The sequence below is a fragment of the Entelurus aequoreus genome, linkage group LG07 (assembly GCF_033978785.1).
Source record: "Entelurus aequoreus isolate RoL-2023_Sb linkage group LG07, RoL_Eaeq_v1.1, whole genome shotgun sequence".
In the NCBI taxonomy this organism is placed as follows: Eukaryota; Metazoa; Chordata; class Actinopteri; order Syngnathiformes; family Syngnathidae; genus Entelurus; species Entelurus aequoreus.
In genome coordinates, this window is record NC_084737.1 from 56,088,222 (window position 1) to 56,105,243 (window position 17,022).

The 17,022-nt window shown below is 40.6% G+C and overlaps 1 protein-coding gene across 2 annotated transcripts in view; it reads right to left on the bottom strand.

Moving 5' to 3' along the window:
- LOC133653133 (dipeptidyl peptidase 4-like) overlaps positions 1-17,022 on the bottom strand; it is a 40,307-nt gene that overhangs the window by 11,861 nt on the left and 11,424 nt on the right. For both annotated transcript variants that reach the window (XM_062052156.1, XM_062052157.1), the window contains 9 exons: positions 15,393-15,547; positions 15,150-15,247; positions 14,950-15,079; positions 6,077-6,115; positions 5,903-6,001; positions 5,752-5,822; positions 334-387; positions 156-268; positions 43-90 (listed from right to left, as the gene is read on the bottom strand). In XM_062052156.1, coding sequence (XP_061908140.1) covers positions 43-90; positions 156-268; positions 334-387; positions 5,752-5,822; positions 5,903-6,001; positions 6,077-6,115; positions 14,950-15,079; positions 15,150-15,247; positions 15,393-15,547 — 807 coding nt within the window. The remainder of the gene's footprint in view (positions 1-42; positions 91-155; positions 269-333; positions 388-5,751; positions 5,823-5,902; positions 6,002-6,076; positions 6,116-14,949; positions 15,080-15,149; positions 15,248-15,392; positions 15,548-17,022) is intronic.

Consider the following 17,022-nt stretch of genomic DNA (forward strand, 5'->3'; position numbering starts at 1 on the left):
GTTGGCAAGAATAAAGAATGAACAAAAACTAGCTGATCTCACCAGTGCCATCCCGGTTATCCACAAGTGAACTGTAAGGGACACCAGGACCTTTGAGCGAAAAGAAACATTTTTCACTCACAATGAAGACATTTCGCAAAAAGACAAGAACTAACCTCTGCAGCTCATGAGGTAAAATGATGCATTGTGACTGAAATAAGCAGAGTTAGACTGGCAGTTGTCCCTGCTTAAATTGCACGTCAGACACTGGACCTCTTCCTTGGTCCACCTGAAACAAGCACATGTTAAGAGCTCAAAAGCAGAAATTAACCAAAAATGTACATTTGTATTCACCTGTAAACGTTCCTTCCTCCGGGTTTTCCACCCTCTTGGTTGCTGGAGTAATAACTGTAGGATATTGTCAGCGTTTAAGTACCAATATGTAACCATTTGATTAAAACTAACTCACCTTTTTCTCAGGAAAGTGTAGTGTAGATAAGTACATAAATGAGTATAATTAACTAAGTGTAAGTAATTTACAAAGAAAGTGCAGTACATCATTTTTATGGTAGCTTAATTTCAGCTTAAAATTCAGTGTAAAGTGTATGAAAATTCAGTGTCGAAAAATTAGCTGCTTCAAAATTCAAGACTCACTTTCGGTAAATTAAGACAGAAGCAATCAATCCTTCCTCAGAACCAGCCAATGGGAGTGGACGGGGCTTGTTTTCAGCGGCAAACAGACTGATAGAGATTGTCAGACAAAGGCAGAATTCTACAGCAATGTTGTGCAGAAGAGTGATATTATATCGAATATGTAGATGTTTTTTTTACCCTTTGCGTTTATGTTTTGCCGTGTTTGTTGCATCTTTGTTGCTCTTGCTCCATTATAAAAGATGTCGACCAAGGAGGTGGTCTCAATATTCAGTATTTTATTAATGTATATTGTAAATCCCACATTCTATATTTCTATGTACATTCTGACTGTCATAATTCAGAAAAATAACCGAAGTTCATTCCATTTGGGAGATGGTATATTTATTTTTTTTTACTGAAAAACATTCTTCAATGTACATGAAAACACTGAATGTAAGATTTACAATATTAACTATGAACAATAAAACACAGAATATTTCAAATACATGAACGTTGCTCCTCTACTGCAGACCACCTCCTTGATCGAAATCTTTTATCAGGCAAGAGCAACAAATATGCGACAAAAACGGCGAACAATAAAGGAAAAAGGATTAAAAAAAAAACATCCACTTATTCAATATAATTTCACTGTTCCTATGGTCATCTATTAATGACCAGACTTTGTCTCGTGAACAACAAGCTTACACTCAAATATGTATTCCTCCCTCCTATGAATGAATCCAAACATGTCTTCTTCCTTACGTTTACCTGAACATCATTATCCAGCACTATCTGCTGGTCACATTGTGTATCAGTCAGTCTAGCTGCATATCATGATGTAGAAACCGTATGTCACTCAAAAGTGCAGATTCTAACCATTGGAATCATTTCTATAGTGTGAAAATATCAGCGGTCCCATTGAAATGTTAACTTTGTATTATGCCAAGATAGCCCAGTTAACTGCTTTAATGCAGTTTTGCAAGACCCGTATCACCTTACTTCAAACCTCATTGGCCGGTTCTAAGACAGGATCGACTGCTTCTGTCTCAATTTACCGAAATAGAGTCTTGTTTTTTAAAGCAGCGAATCTTTTTGCACTGAATTTTTAGACACCGGCTTGTTTCCCCACTCAATTTTAAAACACTGAATTTATTTTCAATTACATTTTTAGCATCATTTTATGTAAAAAAATGTAGTTCACAAAATTAAAACGCAAAAAAATTCAGTTACATACATTTAGTGTACATAAAAAGCTTTCGCAATAAAGACAAATTAACCTCCATTGTTTAAGCACAACATCAGATCAATAGTATCCCTTTACAATTATTAACCATAGAAATGGCTGTCATTTATTAGACATGACAAAGGCTTAAATAATTTCAAACACATATCCTTATGATAACCACGAATATAAGTGTTTGTCTTACATGTAGTAATTAGTTGTGGACAGACAAAGCCCGAAAGCAGTATACGCACGGCGGCGGGAACCCGTATTTGGCAACAAATAGATTTGACTTAGTTGTGTCAATGTCACGACCGATGACTTGCCTGCTGATGGCACAGCATTAAAATGTAAAAAAAGTAATGTTCACTTTCTTTCAGGTGTACACATCCGATGTGGAAAAAGGCAAAGCCATACATTTTGGTTTTCGCGGTGAGTCGGTGACCTTATCTTGCAAGTAAAAGGATCTGATTGGCTCTCGTTCATAACTAACCCCCCACCTCTTTTTCAATGTATGCCATTAAAGAGCTGGGATTGGATATATTAAGTTAAAGTTAAAGTTTTAATAATTGTCACACACACACTGGGTGTGGTGAAATGTGTCCTCTGCATTTGACCCATCCCCTTGTTCACCCCCTGGGAGGTGAGGGGAGCAGTGAGCAACAGCATGGGCCTCGCTCAGGAATCATTTGGTGATTTAACCCCCAATTCCAACCCTTAATGCTGAATGCCAAGCAGAGAGGTAATAGGTCCCATTTTTTGTAGTCTTTGGTATGACTCGGCCGGCGTTTCAACTCACAACCTCCTGATCTCAGGGCAAACACTAACCATAAGGCCACTGACATTCTGAACTTGTCCCATTCTTTCACAAAAAATTAAATTTGATTTAGTTTCTGTCAACATTTTCTTCTCCAATGTATAATTTAACATGTCAGTTTGTTTTATTGTCATAGTCAACGTGCCTATTTTTTTTACTTATCCTTTTTCACCAGCTGCAATGTAAAAAACAAACAAAAATAAAATAAACAGCTTCCAGCCCAGGGCGTGCTCGGACGCAAGGGCAGCTACAATATGAAGTATAAACGATAAAACATTGAATATTACGAGTATGTGGACCATTTCTACCTTGTTTATTTCCCTGACCTCCTTAAAGTTTTTTAATCAAACAGAAGTATCTAGCCATTATTTTTTTTCAGCGGATGTCCCTCAAACGAAATTGCATCAAACATGTCAAAGTGTGGAGAGAGTTTTACATTTTTTTTTTTTTTTTTTTTTTAATTATTATTATTTTATTTTTTTTAAATAATGTCCTGCCCAGCTTCTCGGGCAAATCATATAGCAGATGTAGATGCCCATATCGGCTGTTCAGATTTACTTTACAAAAGAGAAGTGTAGGATACTTCTCTTGTTGACTTACTTGTATTTTGACTTTATTAAATGTATTTATATTATCATTTGGTGCAGCCAGGCCGGAGCAGGAGGGGATAGAAAGAGAGAAAAAGGAAGACAGAGGGGGGAATTGTGGGGACAAGAGGGGGATTAGACAGAGACAAAAACAACAACAACAACATGTACAAATATGATGGTAAAAGTAATAGCAAATAAGCAGTTAGCGAAAATAAAAAAATACAGAAATGACAATGAGCATTATTACACTAAAAATGGAGCAATATGAATACCAATAGAAATAGTGCTATTGATAATAAACAATACCAATACTTTACCTTTATTATCAACAATACAATTGTTCAAATGCAACAATACATATACGTAATGATAACTTGAGATACGAAAGAATGCAGAAAAATGGAGGGGGAGAAAGAGAAGCAACCTACATTAACCTTGTAGATTGTTATAGTAACAATAGGTTAAGCTTTGTCAGTGTGCCATGTGTTATACCCAGTTTACCCTAGGGCAACAACATTAATATATGTTTGATGAAACGTGATTATGTGCATGAGTGTATGTGTGCATATGTACTTGTATATGTACAGTATGTGTATATGTGTGCTTGTACAGTGAATGTATATGTACAGTATGTGTATATGTGTGCTTGTACAGTGAATGTATATGTACAGTATGTGTATATGTGTGTACAGCGAATGTATATGTACAGTATGTGTATATGTGTGTTTGTACAGTGAATGTATATGTACAGTATATGTATGTGTGTGTTTGTACAGTGAATGTATATGTGTAGTATGTGTATGTGTGTGTTTGCACAGTGAGTGTATATGTACAGTATGTGTATATGTATGTTTTTACAGTGAATGTATATGTACAGTATGTGTATACAGTATGTTTGTATAATGAATGTGCGTGTGGATGTACGAACTTTGAGTGTGTAAATATGTACTGTATTTATTTGTATATGTATGTGGGAGCGTAGGTACCTATGTATGTCTGTATGTATGTGTGTGAGTATATGTGAATTTGCATGTACAATACATTTGACTCCCAGTGTGTGCGGGAGCCAGAGTACTGCCCCAGCCTCCCCGAGAGCCCATCCCACAAACAGTAGGTGTGGTGCCCAGGGAACCAGGGGCCACCGCCCCCATGCAGCCAAGCCGGACAGCGACAGGAACCCCAGAGCCTGGCCCACCGCGCCGCCCACAAGGGCCAGCAGCAGGCCGCAGACAGACGCACCCGGCAGAGGACAAGGCACGAGAAAAGCAGGGGGCAGCCAGACCCCAAGCCAGCGAGAGACCACACACCACACGGACAGAAAGGCGGGACGCCCCGCCCGAGGGGCCCTGAGACCCCCCGCAACCGGACGGGAAGACCGCCCCTGCCCCACCGGCAACCGGGCCCCCACGAGGCCCCCCCCCCCCCCCCCCCCCACCCCCGGAGAGCGCGGCGAGGCCAGCCCACGGCCACCCCACCCAAGCCGGCCGCCACAGGACCACCCAGCACGGGGCCACGGGAACCACCCACCCCACCTGCAGGGACCCCAACGATGGAGATGGAACAACCAGCAACCGCCCCGCCCCCCCCCCGAGGTAGGGGAAATAAATAAATAAAATAAATACATACATAATAATAATAATAATAATATTAATAAAATATAATAAAAAATAAGAATAAATAAATAATTAAATCTATTTATAAAAAAAAAAAAAAAAAAAAAAAAAAGAATTAAAAGAAGATCACAGACATGCTGACACACAAGGTCGCTACCCCAACAACTGGCCGACTCGCAGCACCTCGGAATACCCTGCAGCACCAAGCTACCACAGTAGACGCAGGGACCCGGAAGGGATGGACGGTGGGACCCAGGAGCTCCAGACACGCAGTCCGGATGCAGTAGCCTGAGGCGCCGACCCCCACCCGACAGGCAGGCCCAGAACGTACCCCCAGAAATATACATACATATATATATACATACACATAAACATACACATGTACACATACACACACATACACATACACATGCATACACATATATATACATACATACACACACACACATATACACAGTTTGTCAACCACCACGCGCGCGCGCTGCCACCAGTCACAACATCAGCCACCCCCCTGCACCAGACCCAGAGTTTTACATATTACCCATCAGGCCTATAGTAAATGGGTGTATCTGTACTTGTGTAAAAACTATTACACAATTTTCATGTTGACATAGTTCAGTAGGCAAGTTGTGTGTTTTTGTATCACATTTTAACGTTCCGTGTTGGATTTTGATCATACCATGAGTTTGAAAGGTTGTCCAATTTAGTACCTATATGCTGAGTTTGTGCAAATTATTTTTGGATTATACATGTTTAATAAAATTAGTGGAACACACTTATTGCGAGGCGTACTCATAAAAATGATGTACTGTTTAAAATATCTCTAAGGGTAAACTTACTAAATCAGCAGGGATCAAATACTTATTACACTGCAGCTGAGCAAAAATTTGAACTTACACAGTATCTGCAGTTACTTTTTGAATGCCAATAACTTCCCATTCTCCTGCGGTGATCGCTGTGGCGTTGCCCTGCAAGGTAAAATTGGCATAAGGTTTGACAAAAATGTTCTGCTTCTCGATGGTTAGCTTTGTCTGCCGGCTCAGCTTACCTCAACTACATGATGGATGTGTTTGTAGCCTTTAGTGTCACTCATCAGCAAATAAAAGCTCTTCCTATCTGCAGCAAAAACTGGATCTGGTGGAGAAAACTATCAACAAAAACATTTACAGGCACCTCAGAAATGCTTACTATGAGATATTTTTTAAAAGTGTTTTTATTTTACCCGTCCAATCCAGCCAGAGGGGCTTTGCACGTCCAGATGCTACAAAAATCAAGACAGATGTGTTAGAATGTTTCAATAAGATATCCTTCATATTCCATATCAAATATTGTCATTGTCTCCATCCTATCAAGCTCTTATGGTCAGTTCTTGTTCTGTCTGGTGACTTTTTGCATACAGCGAAAGAGGTCGCCAGCATCTTCACTGTCCAAGGAAATCGTCATACCTTCATGTTGACAAAACCATGAAGATTTTATTTTATCTGGCTTTTATTGAATCGGTTTTGTCTTTTTGTTTGGTGTCATGGTTTGGAGACCTGCCTCTGAAGGAGAGAAACTTAATTAAGCCAAATAATCAAGTGGTCAAATCGACTTATTGGTGAGCCTCAGCTGATTTTAGAGTCCCTGTACACTCGGCAGTTACAGCAGATTGCCAAGTCAATTAGAGCAGAAATCTCCCACACTCTTTATGGTGAGTTCCAGCTCCTCCCGTCTGGTCGGAGGCTTAGGTTCCCAAGATGCAGAACATCTCTGTATAGGAACAGCTTTGTTCCAGCCGCAGTTATTCTTTTAAACAAACTATAGCTATATTGCACATATTTATATATGTCTTTATTTCTATCCACTTATTAATTCATGGTAGTTTTATCCTACTGTCTTTTATTAACATTTACCCTGCCTCTTTTTATTGTTCAAGTGACTTTTTCTTACTTTCTTTTCCTGGTAAGCAGCTTGGCCTAAGAATTGGGGTCAGAGCAGAGAGGCAGGTGAACGCACTTGGCAATCATCAGCATCAATATAACAAGTTGATCTGGCCAAGCCAGTGACCTCAGGGATGACAATCGCGAACAGTATGGTAACTGCTGGAGAGATACCGGCATCTGGGAACAGTAACCGGGGAAGGAGGGCCTGAAACACCTGTGCAGCTCCTCGGAGGGTGCAACCACAAGCAAGCTACAGAAAACTCTACTGAATTAAAGCCCCAGGGGTGCCCAAGAGGGGTGAGGACAAGCACCTCAAAAAAGGCGGATAAACAGGCAATGACCTATGCTAATTGAAAAACGACGAGTGCAGTCTGTTCATATGGCAAAGTCTGCAAGAACCAGCATGGTCTGAAGATTCCCCAAACCAAAATGAAATGTTTGACAGGGAAGCAAGTGGTGGAATGCGCAGGTCCAATACTTGGTGAGACGCAGGAGGAACCTGGCAGAGAGTTAACCCAGAGTAGCCAGACCCTCCACGTTCCAAACGCCACCGTGTATCAGGCATTCCTCCTCGCCGGATCATGTGGCCTTCTGCCAACAAGCAAAGAGAGTGAGTCCAGTTTGATATAGATCTGGAACAAGTCCTTGAAGCTACTGCAAGGGGAGATGTAGTTCAGAAGTTGCGGACGATGTCTGATATGATCAGCATTGGCGCTGAAAAGTTCGGCATAAAGGAAAAACAGCCAACCAGATGGTAGGTGAAGATCAGCCAGCTTCAGCGAGAGCTTAGACTGATTGAGTGGCAATTGAAACAGGCAAGGGAGGGGGAGAAGGCCAGGCTAGCACAGCTTCACAATATCCTGATGAAAAAAACTCACCACCCTCCGTTGTGCTGAGTGGCACAGGAGGGCTAAGGAGAGAGACAGAAAGGGTGTAGCCTTTAGCTTGAACAGCTTTGGCTTTACCAAGAAGATCCTCGGGCAAACAATAAGTGGTCAGCTTGCTTGCACTGAAGATGAGGTTAGCAAGTACCTCAGGGCCACCTACAGTGATAGCACAAGAGCCTTGCAGTGATAGCATCTTGGGCCTTTCAGGACTTTGATAAGTCCGCCAGAACCCCCCTTGGCATTCAACACCAAGAAGCAGACTTTGAAAAAACTTGGAGGTTGTCAGATCAGCCTGATCCAGATGAGCACCAGGCCCCAGCGAAGTGCCATATGTTGTTTTCAATAGATGCCCTAGACTCTTGAAGCAACTGTGGATGATCCAAGGTTATCTAGAGAAATGGGAAGTTGGCACAGCAGTGGAGAGACAGAGGGTGTCTGGATCCTGAATACCAAAAGTGTAAAACCAAAGTAGATAAACAACCCAACAATAACCTCAAATCACACCTTACAACACTCAAAAAGCAATGCAATAAATTAAGAAATAAGGCGACCAACCTGACTACATCCTTAAAAAAAATTACTTTAACGACAAAATAGAGGAAAACACAAACAAGCCACGTGACCTCTGGAAAATTCTCAACAACCAGCTTCCTGGATGTAGCCAGGAACTTAAAACCAGGCTCACCAACATCGATATCAAGGAGGGCGACTCCCTCATTACAGACAAAATGGAGGTAGCAAGCAGACTTAACACCTTTTTCACCTGCATAGCCACAACTCTAGTTAACAAGCTGTCCCACCACTCTGGTTGTTTTGGTGTAGAACACATTAAAGCTTACTACAGAAAGCTAGGAGTATTCAACAACGTTTTCAAATTAGAAATGGTCTCAGCTGACGAGGTGCTTAAAAAATTGAGCGCGCTCCACCTAAACAAGGCCATCGGCCTTGACAATATCCCCTCCAGATTCCTCAGGGACTCTGCCACCACCTTTGCCCCAATCAGCACACACATAATAAATCTCTCAATAAAACAAGGCCAAGTACCAAAAGATTTCAAGATAGCAAGAGTAACTCCCCTTTTTAAAAAAGGAAGCAAATTAGAACCTGGTAACTACTGACCTGTTTCTATTCTCAGTTCCATTTTGAAAGTAATGGAAAAAATAGTTTATTAACAGGTCGATAGATACCTTGCTACTAAAAAACTCATATACAAATTCCAATCCGGCTTCAGAACTAACCACTCCACTGAAACATGCCTTCTCTATCTGACCGACCACATCACACATGAGGTGGACGCGGGCAAATACTGCGGCATGGTCATGCTGGACCTTCAGAAGGCCTTTGACACCGTTAACCACGCTATACTGTTGGATAAGCTCAGAGCAATCGGATTTGATAAAACATCATCGAGCTGGATGCAATCTTACTTGGAGGGGAGGAAACAGGTGGTAGAGGTGAACGGTACTGCCCCCCCCCCCCATCAGTAAGCTGTGGAGTCCCCCAAGGCAGTATATTGGGGCCTTTACTGTTCCTAATATACGTTAATGACATGTCATCAGCTTGCGACTGTGAATTGTTCCTGTTCGCGGATGACTCGGCCCTGCTGGTATCCGACAAGGACAAGTCACAGGTGGAAAAAATCCTCAGTGCTGAACTCTGTAGTATTTGCATCTGGCTCGCTGACAATAAACTATCCATACACTTAGGTAAAACAGAATCCATCCTATTTGGGTCCCAAATCAACCTTAAGAAAGTCAGTGACTTCACTATTAAAGTGGGTAACATTGTTATCACCAGGAAAGATGAGGTCACCTACCTCGGTTCCATTCTAGAGGCTAATCTTTCCTGTGATAAAATGGCAACCAAGGTAATCAAAAAGGTCAACCAACGAACGAGATTTCTCTACAGAATCTCCTCTCTGGTCCACAAAAGCACTATGAAGATTCTAACGGGAACTCTCGTTCAACCCTTTTTCGATTACGCATGCACCTCCTGGTACCCTAGCACCTCCAAAACCCTCAAATATAGACTCCAAACATCCCAGAACAAGCTAGTCAGGTTACTTTTAGACCTCCACCCCAGATCACACCTCACTCCTACCCACTTCTCCAAAGTGGGCTGGCTCAGGGTAGAGGACAGAGTAAAACAACTTGCACTGAGCTTAGTCTATAAAATTCACTACACCTCCCTGATACCGAAGTACATGTCAAACTACTTCCATAACGTAAATGACCGCCATAACCACAACACCAGGGGGAACTCCACAAACCACGTTAAACCCAGATTCCGATCTAACAAAGGTCTTAACTCATTCTCTTTCTATGCCACATCAATATGGAATGCACTCCCAACAGGTGTAAAAGAAAGTGCATCTCTATCCTCCTTCAAAACCACACTAAAAGAACACCTGCAGACAACTTCAACCTTTGACTAACACCCTCCCCCCTCCACATCCCACCTCCCCGGATTGTAAATAATCAAATGTAAATAATCAAATGTATATACTTATTCTTATGCTTTCTGATCTCTATCTCTATGTCCACTACTTGCTGTACATATCCTACCAAGTCAGACCTACACTGTTTCAATGTCCATTTCTCTGATGATGCAATTGTTGATGACTGAAGTGCTGATATCAGCTGAGATTTTTTTTTGTTTATTCTTTTTCTCAGCCATTTTCTAGACTGTCATGTTGCTCCGTCAATAGTAGGTGTTGCTTGTCAACCTAAAGCCATAGTTTTTGCTCTCACACTCATATTTTAAAGATTTTTAGCTAGGTTGTCTGTTGGTTTTTTGATTGTGTTACTTTGTTCCTGGCATTTATGTTGTTTTTGAGTGTGTATGTAATTGCTGGGTTGCAATCAGGTGACCCAGATGCACTTCCGGGTTTCCGATGGTGGTCAGGAGCAGTGTTGGGTTAGTTACTGAAAACTAGTAACTCGTTAGTTACGAGTTACTTTATTTTAAAAGTAACTCAGTTACTAACTCAGTTACTTACACCAAAAAGTAATGCGTTACTGTGAAAAGTAACTATTTAGTTACTTATTTTTTTCTTATTTTTTTAAAGCTCCCATTAATGCCCTTTTAGCTTTCATTTCAGTACTCTTATTGCACTGGAGAATAATACAATCTGTTGATCAACTTGACATGCATTTGCATCACTGAACTCTGCTAAGCAATGTGCTCTACATATAACACAAAGACAAAGATATGTTTCAAAGGGCCAACTTATTTCAGGCCAGAACAAATTGACAAAACTATTTTAAATAGCTGCAACATAACATACATAAGTAACAAACAGCATAATAAACATAGCTGTAAACCAAATAAGTACTTTAACTTTATTTTTACATACCAAAGCCTAACCAGGCGTTTTTTCTCTCAAGGAATTCTGAAATAAAATCATGTCTGAAGCCCAGAACACTACACATTTCCCCAGTTTTAGTTTAGAGATAAGGAAAGATTGGCCTGGCCCACTAGGATCCCTCTTTATGTTTGTGAACTTTATATTCTATACATTAAGAGTGATGTGATAATCAAACACTCTAGAAGTCTAGAATGAAAGAGTATATAAGAGAATTGACAGTGTGTGTGTACTATAATTCATAATAACATTGATTTTGATTCAATATTATGTTTTGAGCAATGACAGTTTGACAAAAAAAAACAGCTTTGTTTTATTAGACAACATTGCAACTTTTTCTAAATTACATTTCACCTTTAAGCTTTTTTATTTCCCTTTTGTTATGTTTTTGTTTATTTTAATAGTATTTTTAGAATTTGCTGTGGGCCTTTAAAACATTAGCTGTGGGCCGCAAATGGCCTCCGGGGCACACTTTTGACACCCCTGCTATAATAAAAAATTAAATCTGATAAATCTATCGATAAAAAGCTGACCCTGGCGACGCATGCGTGTTAACAACTCTCTTGCTCTCTCTGTCTCCGCCCCTCCCTCATGAATGCTGCTGTGCGCACCCCTCCCCTCCCTCCCCTTCCCACACCCAGACACACACACACACAGCGCGCCTCCTCCGTGTGACACAAGAAATTCAGAAGAACGACACTGCAGCGCTGCCACAAAACACTCAGATCTTCTGTTTCTAGCCGATACTACATAAAAAGTAACGTAAAATAACGCAGTAACGCATCATGTAGTAACGGTAACTGAGTTACTGAATATAAAAAATAACGCGTTAGATTACTAGTTACCGCCGAAACTAACGGCGTTACAGTAACGCGTTACTTTATAACGCGTTAGTCCCAACACTGGTCAGGAGTCCCCTTAAGCTATTGTTTAATTATCTGCATCAGTCAATTTGGACATATTTTGAAAGGTTTAGCGGCAAATACATACACTATATCTTTAAAAAAATATATATTTAAAATGGGATGGAGTGGATTTATACACTTCAGAAAAATAATTTTCGAAAGATTTAAACCATCATCGAAGTAGATGTCACTGCTCGCCTCGACCACACTTCCTCGACACAAGGATTTAAAAACAGAAAAGATTGGAGGCACATCCTGTCTTAACAAACTGACCATTAATCGGGGAAAGACAATGTTGGCTTTATTAATGCACTGGTTAAGTATGGAGGTTGATTTGTCTCTATTACAAAAGCTTTTTTTGCCACTGAATTCAGGTCACTGAATTTTTTGTGTTTGAATTTTGTGAACTGATTTTTTTTTTTTTTACATCCAATTATGCCAACAACTTAATTCAAAATAAATTCAGTGTTTTAAAATTCAGTGCAAAAAAAGCAAGACTCACTTCCAGTAAATTGAGAGAATAAATTGATCCTGTCTCAGAACCAGCCAATGAGATGTCAAGTTTAAAGTCACGTGACACGGGACTTGTAAAACAGCATAAACAAGCAGTTAACTGGGCTATCTTGGCATAATACAACAAACATTTCAATGCTGTCTGCTGGATATATTCCAACTATAGAAATGATTCCAATGGTTAAAATCTGCACTTTTGAGTGACATACACTTTTCTACATCATGATATGCAGCTAAACTGGCTGTGATACACAATGTGACCAGCAGAAGGTGCTGGATAATGATGTTCAGGTAAACGTAAAGAAGAAGACATGTTGGATTCATTCATAGAGTGAGGAATACATGTTTGAGTGCAAGCTCATTGTTCACAAGACAAAGTTTGGTCATTAATAGATTAACAACACACTACGGTGACCATAGGAACAGTGATATTATATTGAATAAGTGGATGTTTTTTATTCTTTTTGCCTTTCGCCGTATTTGTTGCATATTTGTTGCTCTTGCCCGATTATAAAATATGTCGATCGAGGAGGTGGTCTGCAGTATAGGAGCAACATTCCTATATTTGTTTAAATATTCAGTGTTTTATTGTTCATAGTTAATATTGTAAATCTTACATTATGTATTTTCATGTACATTCAAGTGTCTTTTTCAGTGAAAAACTAAACTGACCATCTCCAAAACAGAATTAATTTTAGGTATTTTACTGAATTAACAATAAAACACTGGATATTGAGAATATGTGTTGCGCTCCTGCAGACTACCTTCTTGATCGACATCTTTTATAATTGAGCAAGAGCAACAAAGATGCTAAAAACACAGAGAGAAACAAACAACGGGCAAAAAAACATCCACATATTCGATATAATATCACTGTTCTGCAGAATTCTGCTGTAGAATTCTGCCTCCGTCTGACACTCACGATCAGACATTTTGGCTCTGACAAGCCCCGTCCACTCTGCCCCACTCTGTTCGTGCTTTGTCTGCATGACGTCACTCAGAAGTCGTGCCTTGTCTGCATGACGTCACTCAAAAGTGAAGATTTTAATCATTGTATAGTTTGAAAATATATTATTAAAGTTAAAGTACCCATGATTGTCACACACACACGAGGTGTGGCAAAATTATTCTCTGCATTTGACCCATCACCCTTGATCACCCCCTGGGAGGTGAGGGGAGCAGTGAGCAGCAGTGGTGGTTTTATGCCAAGGTAGCACAGTTAAACTTTTTTGCTGTTTTGCAAGACCCATGTTACGTGACTTCAAACTTGACACCTTACTGGCTGGTTCTGAAAAAAGATCAATTGCTTCTGTCTTAATTTACTGGAAATTAGTCTTGAATTTTGAAGCAGCACATTTTTTGACACTGAATTTTTTGACATTGAATTTTTTACACAACTTTTAAACACTAAATGTATTTTCAATGAAATTCACAGCATAATATGTAAAAAATTCAGTTCACAAAATGCAGTATAAAAAAAAGCTTTCGCAATAAAAACAGATTAACCTCCATAGTTAAGTACCTTATTTAATAAACGAGTGTTGTGTTGCTGTGATCATGACGCTAATAAGAAAAATAAGTTTAGTTTTTGCAGTTGAATTCCTGGTTTAAATATTTTGCATCTAGAATTCATGTCTGCAGTTGTTTTAATGGTGTGAAGTTCATATTTTGTCTCATTGTTTAGCTAGAGTTCAGCAATGTTTGGTTTCCAACAACATTTAGTGGTTTCAAGACTCTGTATGCTATTGAGCCTACGAGTAATTAATTTATCTAGTTTATTAATACAATTGAGGATATTTTTTTCATGCTAATAAATATCAATAAAGATGCTGTAACGTGGTCGTCTTTGTCGGATAAAGCACTTTGCTTTGCTGCACAACTAAGCTTTTAGTTTCTACTATGAAAATCAGCAACACAACCACAGTGAATTGGACCAACGATCACAATATAGGACTTAACATGATGTGAGTTTATGTCCAGAATCAGGTCTTTGTAGTTATATTTAGGTAGAGCAACTACAACATAACTTAAAAGAACAAAAAAACTAATGCAATCTCTTGTCCTTTAAGATTAGTTCTGCTCTAAATTTGATTTGTTTCTCAAACAAATCAAATGTTCACACAAACCTTTGACTAAGTTATCGCTACAGACCCGTCGCATGGCCCGACTGATGAAAGTGATATTTTTCAGAGCCATTTCCCTCGACACACTTTTGTAATTTCCCTGACTTTATTCCATTTATGAACCACTTCCGTCAGAACTCCATTAAAAGGTATTTCCTATCTCTCGATTTGAACGCTTCAAACAGCACAGCAAAAGGCATTTTCAGCTAAAACTCTTCATTTACCAACGCGTCTCTCAAATTATTTAACGCTTTGCTCAGGTTTGTTGACCATCATGTGAATTACACCGTGACGAAGCAAAGCGGACGTGACTTCATATGCAACCCAGCAATACTAGCAAGAAACTGTTTTTGTGAGTCAAGTGAAAAAAATATTTTGTACCTCAACTGGGAGCCAAGTGGAGCCATTGAAGTCGTAGATCTGAAGGATAAGGTGATTCTGGACCCTCTTTAGCCACTGGACAGCAAGGCGCTGGTCTGTTCCCCAGGTCACGGTGGCTAAGTAATGATCGCTTGAAGGCCAGAGAGGGTAACATGTGCTCAACTGACAGTCAAGTTAAAGAGCTGGAAAGGTTCCCTTACCTTGAGCGGAAGAGTTCTGGAACGTGAACTTCGCTAATATGGGTTGTATTGTCTGTGTCTACAACAAATAGTCTCACGACTGGGTTGGGGGAACCTGCCTGAAGAGGACAAAACAAAAAACCATAACGCAAATATATGAATTAGGACCATAAGTATGTACCCATCTTTGGATAAGCGTATGGGGTTCAAGAATTAGAATCGTGGGTGGGTATAATATAATGTTTACTGTGAAGGGATACCCACCTTTGGATATGGGATGGAAACCGTACTGGGGTACTGACTATCCCCATACCAGGGGTATTCTACAAAAGGGACCTCTGTATCGTTGAATTCGACGTAGGACACATATTTTCCTCCCGGGGACCACCAGAGTCCCTGGTTGGAGGAGAACATCTCCTCTGGTAGGGGGTACAAACTATCGTTATGGCAGTGGCGGTCTAGTGGTTAGAAATGTTGCATCATGCTCAGAAGATGTGTTAAAATCTGATTAGTTCGATGGTTGTGAGTTTGTATATGATTGCATGTTATCTAATATGTAGGTTAGCAAGAGCACAACTAATGGGGATTACCATGAATACAAATCTCAAATTATGTACAGTTTAATGACCGACGATATAACTGCGAGGTTCATAGTTTAAAACTCCTCCAAATCGAATCGTCGACTATTCTAAGACACCCTTTGTGTGGAGTTTGAGGCAAAGTTAGACCAGGCCATGGTCAGAATATGGCCACAAGAAGCAACAGCAGCACTACAGAGAGGCAGCAACACACTAACTACCATTAAGAGACAGGCTAATCAGAAGCCTTGGCTGACAGGGGAAGTGTGCTCATTGCTCAGAGCAAAAGACGAGGCATTCAGAGTTGGAGACTCCATAGCATATGCACTCGCAAGTAGCAATCTGGCCCGGGGAAATAAACAAAAGGGCGGTATGCACAAACACTGAACAGACATTTCACTGAAGCGAAATATTCACGTTGCTTGTCGCAGGGAGTTCATTCAATCACTGACTACACACCCTGCCCCCCACGGATGTGTCACGATGACCTCCTGTTTCCAGATAAACTGAAAACCTATGCAGGTTTTGATGCAAAAAACTCCACACATACACAGACACTGCTGCCAGCACCGAACAAGCAGGCACTATAACTCATCACAACTGGAGTACAGAAGGGCCTGGCTATCATCAACCCATGCAAGGCTGCTGGGCCAGATAACATCCCTGGACATGTTCTCAAAAACTGTGCTGAGCAGCTCATGGATGTTTTCATGAACATCTTCCAGCACCTCGGTCCAACAAGCTGTGGTGCCGACCTGCGTCAAAAGCGCGACAATCATTCCTGTCAGCCTGTCTTAATTTCCGCCGTGGAGCTCTTACACCAATAGTAATTACGTTGTTTTAATACCTGGTCATGCAGCACATTAAAAACTGCCTCCCAGCTGACCATGACCCACTACAATTGGCTTGCAGAAAAAACACACATAAGACACGTTTTCCACCATGCTCCACCTCACGCAGTCTTACCTTGAGCAAAAAAAAAGAACATATACGCCAGGTTCCTGTTCATGGACTTCAGCAGTGCCTTCAATACCATTATACCAGTGCACCTGGTTGAAGAGATCCAGCTGTTAAAGGTGGACAATGGCATCTGTAACTGGGTTTGCAACTTATTGACTCAGCGACAGCAGACACTTAGGGTGGGCAGTCGTTTATCACAGACCAATAGTGAGCACAGGCTCTCCATAGGGCTGCTTCATGAGCCCTTTGCTCTTAAGCCTGCTCACCTTTGACTGCACTGCCAGATTCCACAACTACGTCTTGAAATTCACAGAAGACAACGGTGGTGGGCCTCAATAAGGACAACAGCGAGTCTG